General features: G+C 32.2%; 1 protein-coding gene across 1 annotated transcript; it reads right to left on the bottom strand.

The window, feature by feature from the left end:
• Positions 1-3545: 3545 nt before the first annotated feature.
• Positions 3546-4343, bottom strand: LOC139840591 (uncharacterized). Its single transcript, XM_071830850.1, has one exon. It carries the CDS (start codon positions 4341-4343, stop codon positions 3546-3548), a length of 798 nt encoding a protein of 265 aa, XP_071686951.1.
• Positions 4344-12094: the final 7751 nt, after the last annotated feature.

Genomic DNA, 12094 nt, shown 5'->3' with positions numbered 1-12094 from the left:
ATATAAAGATATTACCATTTTCAAGAATCACTTATGACATCGATCCATGAAGTGATATTGAAAGCGGGTCATGTCCAATGTTTATTCTTCAATAAACATAGGTGAATTTAGTTGCAACTCCCTTGCTCTAATTTCATCTTCATGAAAGTCAACCAACTTATTCACATTAGTCTTAACTCAAAACTATTCCCATAGTTGTGATCGATTATGGACGTTTTTGCATAACGGGGTTATTCAAGGATTTAAACATACTAATAAAGAACACAACAATTATTAATGAGTATGATTATCTCCAAATACATCATATCATTTAATATACATGTTGCATAAATGTTCCAAAATATCATAATACAAAATTACAAATCATTCCAATCATTAACATTACGAAGCCCTATGCACCGAGCATGACCCTCGTGTTTTGATTGTGCCAAAGCCTTTATAAAAGAATCAGCAAGGTTTTGATCTGTGTGAACTTTGCGAATACAAACATCTCCGTTTCCCACTATGTGACGTATATAGTGGAATCTCCTAAGGATATGTTTGGTGCTCGATCTAGGTTCTTTTGCTTGAGCAATAGCACCATTGTTGTCGCAAAATATTTTTATGGGGTCTTCTATGCTTGGCATCACCCCTAAATCAACAATGAACTTTTTCATCTACGCAGCCTCTTGTGCTGCCTCCGCTGCAGCAATGTATTCAGCTTCTGTAGTAGATTGTGCAACTACTTTCTGCTTAGAACTTTTCCAAGTTATAGCTCCTCCATTCAAGATAAAGACATATCCAGATTGTGATCATGAATCATCTCTATCAGTTTGGAAGCTAGCATCTGTGTAGCACTTTACAGTAAGATCTTCTTCCACACCACCATAAATCAAGAACATATCTTTAGTCCTTCTCAAGTACTTTAGGATGTTCTTGACAGCCATCCAGTGGCTTTCACCCGAATTTTGTTGGTATCTACTCGTCATGCTCAAAGCATACGATACGTCTGGTCTTGTGCATAACATGGCATACATAATAGATCCAATTGCAGAAGCATATGGAGTTCCATTCATTCGTCTAAGCTCATCATTTGTGCTAGGACTTTGAGACTTGCTCAATATTGTACCATGTGATATTGGCAAAAATCCGCGTTTGGAATCTTGCATCTTGAATCTTTTTAGAATCTTTTCAATATATCCACTTTGGCTCAAGCCGATTAGCCGCTTTGATCTATCTCTATGAATTTTTATTCCTAGAATATAAGCAGCATCGCCAAGGTCTTTCATTTGAAAACACTTCCCAAGCCAAGACTTTATCTTTTGTAAAGTTGGGATGTCATTTCCAATAAGTAGTATATCATCTACATATAAGATTAAAAATACTACTATGCTCCCACTAGCCCTTTTGTAAACACATGGCTCATCTTCTTTTTGGATAGAATCAAACTCTTTTATTTTCTCGTCAAAACGAAGATTCCAGCTTTTAGATACTTGATTTAATCCATAAATGGATCTTTTAAGCTTACACACTTTATTAGGATACTTAGGATTTACAAAACCTTCTGGTTGTTCCATATAGACATATTCACTTAAGTGTCCATTAAGGAATGCGATTTTGACATCCATTTGCCATATCTCATAGTCATAATATGCGGCTATGGCAATGAGTATTCTAATTGATTTTAGCATGGCTACTGGAGAGAAAGTTTCATCATAGTCAATACCATGAGTTTGAGTGAAACCTTTCGCCACTAGTCTTGCCTTAAATGTATGTACATTTCCATTCATATCAGTTTTCTTCTTGAAAATCCATTTGCTCCCAACAGGCTTGCTGTCAGGAGGCAGATCAACTAAGTCCCATACTTCATTGTCATACATGGACTGCATCTCTTCATTCATGGCTTCATGCCATTTCTTAGATTCAGGATCTAATATAGCATCTTTGTAGTTAGTGGGCTCACTTTGATCCACTAAGAAAATGTCGTCATGTCTTTGGGGACTATGACGAGGTCTACTAGATCTACAAATGTCTTGTGTTACTTCAGGTTCCTGAGCAACCAATTGTTCAGGTTCTTCAACAATTTGTTGATAGCTAGTGCCAACCTCAGGTGTGATATTTTGTGGTTCTTGAATTTCTTCAAGTTCTACATTACTCCCACTTGCTTTATTTAATAGAAACTCCTTTTTTAGAAAAGTAGCGTGTCTAGAAACAAACACTTTGTTCTCGGTAGGATTGTAGAAATAATATCCCATAGAATCCTTTGGATATCCCACAAAAATGCATTTGATAGATCTGGGATCAAGTTTGTTGGAAGTTTCTTGTCGGACATGAGCTTCGCAACCCCAAACTTTCAAATAAGATAAATTTGAAACTTTTTCATGCCATAACTCGTATGGTGTCTTATTAACCTTTTTGGTTGGTACCATATTTAATATGCGAGCAGCAGATAATAAGGCATAGGTCCAGAAGGATGGAGGAAGTGAAGTATAATTCATCATAGACCGAGCCATATCAAATAGGGTTCGATTCCTCCTCTCAGAAACACCATTATGTTGTTGTGTTCCGGGTGGAGTGCGTTGTGAAATAATTCCACAATTCTTTAGATGATCGTCAAACTCTTGACACAAGTACTCACCTCCTAGATTCGATCGAAGAACCTTTATCGTTTTGCCTAGCTGATTTTGAACCTCATTTTGAAACACTTTGAACGTTTCAAATGCCTCATGTTTATGTTTCAATAAGTAAACATAACCAAATCTACTAAAATCATCAGTAAATGTAATGAAGTATCTTTCACCATTTCTTGACATAGTTCTAAAAGGACCACATACATCGGAATGTATAAGTCCCAAAAGATCCTTTGCTATTTCTCCGGAACCGGAGAAAGGTGCCTTTGTCATCTTCCCGCTTAAACAAGATTCACATACATCAAATGACTCAGAGTTAGTTGATATTAAAATTCCATCAGATTGGAGTTTGGTTATGCGTTTCTTGTTTATGTGACCAAGACGACAATGCCATAGGTAAGTTTGATTCAAGTCATGCTTGGATCTTTTGGTGTTTATGTTATACATAGAACTATTATTGGATGAATCTTGTATGTCAACGTCATATATTCCATTGTGAGGGCGTGCCTCAAAATAAAAAACATCTTTATTAAAAACCGAAATATTACCATTTGGAAAAGCATACGAGTAACCAGATTCATACAATCGTGCAGCTGAAATAATGTTCATAGTTAAACTAGGTACATAATAACAATTATTTAATATTAAATACAAGCCATTTGGTAATAATAGTTCATAAATGCCTATTGCTACGACCGCAACATGTGCTCCGTTGCCAACATGCAATACCAAATCGCCTGGTTTCAGCTGCTTAATCTTTCTTAGTCCCTGCACATTATTACAAATGTGAGTTCCACAACTAGTATCAAATACCCATGAATTACTAGAGAAAGCAAATAGTTCTATCATATAGATACCTGAGGTGCTAGCATTGCTAGCCTTTGTCTTTTTCAGCTCTGCAAGGTAAGTCGGGCAGTTTCGCTTCCAATGACCAATTTATCCACAATGGAAACAAGTGGCATCTTTAGCAGGTTTTTCTTTCTTCTTGACAGAATCCTTTGGGACAAACTTTTTTCCTTTGTAGTTGCCTCGACTCTTAGGTTTGCCTTTACCTTTGCCTTTGGCTTTTGGTTTCTTGATTTTTCCTTCCCGAATCATGAGGGCTTCAGAGGTTTTGGATGGAATATTTTTCTCGGCAGTCTTAAGCATTAAATGCAACTCCGAGATAGATTTCTCCCAATTGTTCATATTGTAGTTCAAGACGAACTGATCATATGACTTTGGTAGTGAGTTGAGGATCAAGTCTATTGCCAACTCAGGACCAATGGAAGATCCAAGCCTCTCAAGTTGATCTATGTAGCTCTTCATTTTTAGAACATAAGAGCTTACAGATGTCCCCTCTGCCATCTTGCATGCGTGTAACGCTCTGACAGTTTCAAAGCATTGTTGCCTAGCTTGTTGTTGGAACATTTCCTTTAGCTTCTTAAGCATCTCAAAGGCATCATGATGCTCCAGGTCTTTTTGCAAGTCTGGAATCATGGTGGCTAACATGAGGCATGCTACCTCTGTGGAGTCATCCGTGTGCTTAGTCCAAGCATCTCGGATGCTCTTTGTGGCATTAGCAGGGGGTTCCTCAGGAACGGGTCCATCAAGTATATAAGACTTCTTTTCGACTTTGAGAACAATTCTCAAATTATGATACCAGTCTAAGAAGTTCGTATCATTGAGTTTTTCCTTCTCTAAGACAGATCTTAGAGAAAGGTGGTGAACAGGTGTAGTTGCATTGGGTGACATCTACAAAATTAATAAAATTCTTTTAGTATTTTAATATTTGATCCTTTAATAATTTATTACCCTAACTTTCTTATGAAAAATTAATTTGTTAAAATCTAGAATCCAAGTTACATTTAACCTTGAGTGGTTGGCTGATGCTCTCTCCACTAAGTTTAAATCAACAAGGTAGGTAGCAATTACCAATTGTAAGTCCAATACAATTTCTATATCTTAATGGGATCCTTAACAACAATTGTCAACTGGTATGTTTAATCTCATCTATGCCTTGGGCCTCTTGTGTTTGGCTGATGCTCACTCCACAAGAAGCACCAATTAAGTTGTCCTATTTAAAAACTAGGTTTTTCGGCCCAAGTCTGTCATGAGAATCGCAAAACACCATCTCGGTAATCATAAGACGACCGTGGTGGTTGGCTGATGCTCTCTCCACAACGACGTACAAATGACAAGCGAGTGTCTTAAAAAGGATGACATAAACTTACATTTTAAAAGGGATTTTGTGTTTTGTATTATTTCAATTTGACAAAATATTTCGTATAATAATTGTTGCATGCATTAAACAATATATTATACGTATACTTTAGATAAAATCATATTTTATATGTTGGTCTGGAGTTTATAGAATCTCTATTTCAGTCACTCACGGCATGTCCAATTTTAAACTAATATCCTATATTAATATGTATAAATTGAGCGCGCTAACTTAAGACCAATTTTAGTTTATAATAAAACTCATTTTATTTAAAACTTTATACAAGAGTTTGGTTTAAATTTATTAAATTCATAATTTATTAAAATTCATAATTTTAATGTCAATTTTGAGCTTTATGTAAAAACTCTTTTTTTTTATTAAAACTCATTTTATACTTTTATGAAAAACCATTTTCAAAATTATATATAAATTTACCAAACTCTTATTTGTGTTTAATTTGTTAAAAAAAAATATTTTCTAGCATGGGAATATCCTATATTCAAACATGCAACATACAAACATAAACACAACAATTAATAGGTGCATAGTCAAGCATTTTTCTAATCGGTTTTCGTGAGCCAAACGAAGGGACCGGGTCAATCTAAGGACATGACAAATATCCATGCTCCATTGTGATGTCTTGAAGCTCCCACTTGCCTAGTCAACATTTGGTGTTGCAAATGGCTCCAAAATTGCTTAGAACTCCGTCTTGAATTTTCTTCATGTCTTGTTACATTTTTATAGATAAAATATACAAGTCTACGCTAATACTTTTACATCTCAAAAATAAACAAAACATGAAAAATAAAATTATTACAAACCATTATAAATGAAAAAATAATTACAACCCAATCGATTTTCAACACAAACAAACATCACAAAATGGTCTAAAGACTTTCTATGCACCATGCAACTTAATATATCAACTAGTATATATATATATATATAAATATATATATACATATATATATATATATATATATATATATATATATATATATATATATATATATATATATATATATATATATATATATATAGCAACTTCTACAACCATACATGCATGTAAAAGGAATGGTTGTAGCAAATAAAATAACTAAGTTGCATTTTATAAATCTACAACTTTTCCTTTTTAGAAGAGAAGTTGTTTATTTCTAATAATAAGAACAAGTTCTTATTTGTATATAACAAAAGTTTCTTAACACATGCAAAAGCGGCTCTGATACCACTGTTGGGGTTTGTATATGAAATTTTATAAAGCTATTTAGCAGCGGAAGCATGTAAAAGGATTTTTAAACCTTTCAAAAACTCCCCACCAATGATCCAATTGCATATTGTTAAGAAAACTAAATAATAAATAGTGAGTTTAAAGACTACAACCTTTGAAGACTTTGAACTTGAGAAGAAATAGATGCTTAGGATGTAGGAGCCAAAATAGCCTCCCTCTATCGGTAATCCACACTTGAATAAATTAAAACAACACCAAATGAATGCTAGTCCTCCAACCTTTTCTTAAGAACAAGTTGTATAAAACTTCTTTCACCAACTTATACGTATTATTTCTTGTTTTGTTGCTAGTAGATTTTTTTTTTCATTTAAAACCACCACTAAGTTGTGATTATATGAGAATATCAAATGAGTCGTGATTATCTTCTGCTTAAATGAACAATATTAGAAGTTGGTATCTTATACCAACTAGATACTACCATAAAGCCAAAAGTGAACATCATTTGCATCTTAAATCAAGGATGTAAAGAAATCACTAAGTATTTCTTTTATGTTTATTATTTCACTCCATCATATTCCCATATGATTACATTGATCACATGGACAAGTAGCAAGTTAGTGGATTCTTTTCTTTTTATATATAACCAAACAAGCATCATTACTAGCAAAATGTATATGTGTACATTTTTATATAAACAAAATAATTTACAAGCAACAAAGTTTACTTGCAAGATAATAATATCATATATATTAAGGTTGATCATATTAGATCATATCTAAATATGTTATTAGTATTTATTTATTCTATGTGTGTGAACCTTTAGGTTCATATGTTATTAGTAGTGTTAACATAAGTTGTGTCTTGGGCATTAATAACCAATAGTAATTGTATAGCTGAACGTTTGTACTCGTTAGATCTCTACGATATATATATATATATATATATATATATATATATATATATATATATATATATATATATATATATATATATATATATATATATATATATAGGAGTATTAGAGCAGTGGGAGTGGACCTCCGTCCCCCCTCCGTCCCACACCCAGTCAGTTAAATTGGCCACTCCCCAAGTCCGTCTCACACATCCGTCTCACTTCGGTCAGTAACGTACGCGACGCATGTTACCCACTTTTTTTTTTGCTTTTTTTTTCCAAAGGGATAATTTATTAAATATAATAAAATATTATTTTAACACACTAACAGGCATAGGCCACCACTCCCCACTTTTTCTGACTCATCAAGTCACGCCTGACATGCCAAGTGACCTCAGTCAGCACTCCCAGTGCTCTTAGTCTTCTATGTGGCAGAGGGGGTGATCTATGATGCAAATTTATAAAAAGCCCAAAATAAAGTAAATTAACTAGTTAGAAGTTAAAACCCGGGTGGGGCACCCACCCCTTCAATGCTTATATTCTGCCACTGCACTCCTCGTCACATGCATGACAACTTGCCTTTTTATAAATTATAAATGATTTAATTAAAACACAAAATTATGCCGTTGGTCAAGTTTATTTAAAATTTTACGGGTGGGTATATTTTTTTACGCGAATGACCTTAATGTTTGTACATGTTTGAGCAGTTGGTTCCTAACTTTAACGGACATTAGTCAATTTCTATTTAGTGACCTCATGTGCAGCGCAAATGAGGGTAATTTTGTCTTTTCATTATTCCTCTTCATCTCCATCATCTACATTCTTACCCCAAAATCAAAACCCTAATTTATCACTTTATTTTTAACGACAGAAAAACCCTAATTTATTACCCTTCAAATAATCAAACTCAAATCAAAAACAAAACATAAATATAAATCAAACACTAAATCAAAAATATATTTGTAGAAATATAATTAACCGATACCTACATTAATAGATATTCATAGGCTTTTTATATGAACAAATGAAGATTAAAACCGATACCACCAAATTGTTTTTATACACACTTAGTTAATGTTTCAGGATCTGGAAATCGAAAATCGAAAATTGAAAATCGAAACCGGAGTTCATTAACTCCGTTCGAATCCAACCGGAGCTTGGCCACATGGGTTCACTCAAGTTGTGTAGATATGAAAATGTAAAATGATCAAACACAAATCAAACAGAGTTTTCTTGCTATTGTAACGCATTTAAACACAACTTGAAACGTTTACAGGTGTCATAGTTGTAAGGTTGTGTAGATATGAAAAGGCCACGTTTAAATGGGATTGATAAGGCTAAAAAGGAACATATATTTCATAGCAATATCCCTCCTAAATAATAGGTTTTCATATGTAATTGTATTATATTTTCATTGTAATTGTTTAAATAAATAAGTGCGAAGACAAAAGGCGAAAACGAAGATTTTAAGACACAAACGTCCAAAAAGCTCAAATATTCAAGATACAATTCAAAAGGTTCAATTTATTGATGAAAAACGTCTAAAAATGACAAGAGTACAAGTTACAAAACGCAAAGTATAAGATATTAAATTGTACGCAAGGACGTTCGAAAATCCGGAACCGGGACCTGAGCCAACTATCAACGCCCGACGCAACGGACCAAAAATTACAAGTCAACTATGCATATAAATAAAATATAATATATAAATAATTCTTAAAAATTATATATATATATATATATATATATATATATTATTATTTAATAACGTCGACAAGCAACGATTCAAAATGATGTGAGCTGGAAAATCAAACTCCACGACTCGCGGAGTTTGAAGGCCAAAAACTCCAAGACTCGCGGAGCTGTCAGAAATCAAAACGCCTATAAAAGGCCATGCATTCGTTCGATAAAAATATAAATAATAATAATATACTCCGTAAGATAATAAATAAATAAATATAATATATATATATATATATATATATATATATATATATATATATATATATATATATATATATATATATATATATATATATAGATTAGTGTTATATTAGATTAGTTCGGGTTATGTAAAGGTTATTTTACGGGTTTTTGAAGTCGAAATTCTGTCCGTGTAACACTACGCGATAAATAATCAATGTAAGCTATGTTCTCCCTTTTAAATTGATGTCTCGTACTTAAGTTATTATTATGCTTATTTAAGACGAAGTAATCATGATGTTGGACTAAAAATAATTAAAATTGGGTAATTGGGCTTTGTACCATAATTGGGGTTTGGACAAAAGAACGACACTTGTGGAAATTAGACTATGGGCTATTAATGGGCTTTATATTTGTTTAACTAAATGATAGTTTATTAATTTTAATATAAAGATTTACAATTGGACGTACCTATAAATAACCATATACACTCGATCGGACACGATGGGCGGGGTATTTATATGTACGAATAATCGTTCATTTAACCGGACACGGGAATGGATTAATAGTCGCTAGAATTATTAAAACAGGGGTGAAATTATGTACAAGGACACTTGGCGTAATTGTTAACAAAGTATTAAAACCTTGGGTTACACGCAGTCGATATCCTGGTGTAATTATTAAACAAAGTATTAAGACCTTGTTACAGTTTAAGTCCCCAATTAGTTGGAATATTTGACTTCGGGTATAAGGATAATTTGACGAGGACACTCGCACTTTATATTTATGACTGATGGACTGTTATGGACAAAAACCAGACGGACATATTGAATAATCCAGGACAAAGGACAATTAACCCATGGTAATAAACTAAAATCATCACGTCAAACATCATGATTACAGAAGTTTAAATAAGCATAATTATTTTATTGTATTTTTCATCGTACTTTTATTTACTCGCTATTTTATTTAACGTCATTTATTTATTGTCATTTATTTTTCGCTACTTTAATTATTGTCATTTATATTTTGCATTAGGTTTTAATTGTAACTTAAAATATAAAATCGACAAACCAGTCATTAAATGGTAAACCCCCTTTTATATATTATTAATATAATATATTTTGTACAAATATAATTATTTAAAAATATAGTGTAAAATAAGCCAGCTCCCTGTGGAACGAACCGGACTTACTAAAAACTATACTACTCTACGATTAGGTACACTGCCTATAGTGTTGCAGCAATGTTTAGGTATATCCCATCTATAAATAAATAATTAATACTTGTGTAATTTGTAACGTATTTCGTATTAAAAATATTTAGTATTTCGTACCCCACCTCGCACACATCAAGTTTTTGGCGCCGCTGCCGGGGATTCGGCGAAACACTATATTTTATAAATATATTTGTATATCATTTTTAGAAAAACAATATAAAAAAAAACCAAAAATATAAAAAGAAAAACAAAAATTTATATATTTTTAAGAGTTTGTTAAAAGTTTTATAAAGTTTCTTTATTTTTATTTTAGTTTATAAAAATATAAATTTTATTTAAATATTTTGTATTTATATAAAAACAGAAAATTAGAAAATAAAAAAAAAATTTTAATAAAAACTCTCGGGCCCGAACACTGTAGCAGCCCAGCTCCTGGCCCGAAACCCTACCTCATGCGATCGCATGAGATTTTAACTTCCAAACCATGCAATCGCATGGCTTGAGTTGACAGGCCTGGTAACCTCAGCCGACAGTTTAGGGTTTTAATTAATTTATAATTATTATTATTATAACCCTAATTAGGTTAGTTTATTTAATTATTAGTTTTAGTTTTATTTAATTAATTTGTATTTTTAGTTTAATTAGTTTTAATAAATTATAAAACTAATACTTTTATAAAATAAATAATATAAAAATAATATTTTTATAAAAATTGTACTTTTTACAACTTTAAGTTTATTTTTATATTTTGTTCCTTTTTAATTGTTTTAGAGTAATTTTTGTATTTTTTTTATTTAGTTTTAAGATATAGTTTTTGCCATAATTATTTTTACTTCTAGATTTTTAGGCTTTGCCGTAAAATCCCTTAAGTGCTTTTTCTTTAGACTAAGATCTAGGTGCTTTAGAATTTTGCGACGCCTTTTTAAGTTTTAGTACCTTTTTAAGTTATTACCATTTGGGATATAGTTTTACTTGTAAGCTTTAATATTTTTAGACGCAACTTTTAATTTTTTTAGTTTTTAGTACCTTTTAAGTTACGAAGCGCTACTTTCTTTTTATTTTCAACCTTTTATTTTTCGACATTTTTCGACGCGCAATCTTTTTCTTTCTTATTTCTCGACACGCTAGTTTTTAGGACTTAGAATTTTCTCTATTTCTTCTCTATAATTTCTTTAAAATTTCAACGAAAAATTATTTTAAGCGGTTAAATTGATAGACATCCAAATTTTCTGCTTCGTAGTAATAGTTGGATTTGTTAGTGGCTGAGTTGTGAGCTTCAGATTTAAAGGGTTCTGGCTCCCTGCTGCATCTTTTGGCTATTCGAAACGTGGGCAAAAGCAGAAAAGTCTATTAATTGGACAACTTATATAAGTTTTTCTATTTTTATAACTAATAGGATAATTAGTAAATGCACCACATTGTAGCTAAAATTTGGCCATCGCAATAAAATGGAAAATTTTGAAAACAAGGCTATGGAAACTCTTTTCGATATCCAAAATCAATTAAATCAATACTCTCAAACGGGTGTTGATGACAATTCGTTCGGTCAATCTTGGATCACGAATGACGAAACAATAACTAGTTGTGAAATCTGCGGAGATTATCACTCAACATGGGAATGTTATTATTACGTTCCTATGGAAAATTACGCACCCACGGAACCCGAATGGAATGATTATGAAGAATACAATTCAAATTGGAATTATTTCCAAGAATATTTCCAAACTCAACAACCAGTAGACGAGGAAAATTACGTGTCTGAAAATTTATTAGACAATATGAAAATCAAACTCGAAGAACTCAATGCTCAAAAATGAACAAATGAGAGAGTTTGTAAACCGGCAAGCTGAAACTCTATCAGACTACACACCTGTTGATCTGAGGAGTATTGTGCAAGAAAATCTCATATCATCGAATTTTGATGAATTCGAGAGCTCCGAAATCACCAATTATCTCGATGATACTTTTTATTCAGCTTTACCAATTTCACAACATATCGACACATTAGCCTCTACCGACA

The sequence above is a fragment of the Rutidosis leptorrhynchoides genome, chromosome 4, assembly GCF_046630445.1.
Source record: "Rutidosis leptorrhynchoides isolate AG116_Rl617_1_P2 chromosome 4, CSIRO_AGI_Rlap_v1, whole genome shotgun sequence".
Taxonomy (NCBI): Eukaryota; Viridiplantae; Streptophyta; class Magnoliopsida; order Asterales; family Asteraceae; genus Rutidosis; species Rutidosis leptorrhynchoides.
Note: the sequence above shows the minus strand (reverse complement) of the source record. Positions and strands in the feature narration are given on the sequence as shown.

Coding starts and splice junctions, on each gene's coding strand:
- LOC139840591 (XM_071830850.1), bottom strand. CDS start 4,343: ATGTCACCCAATGCAACTACACCTGTTCACCACCTTTCTCTAAGATCT.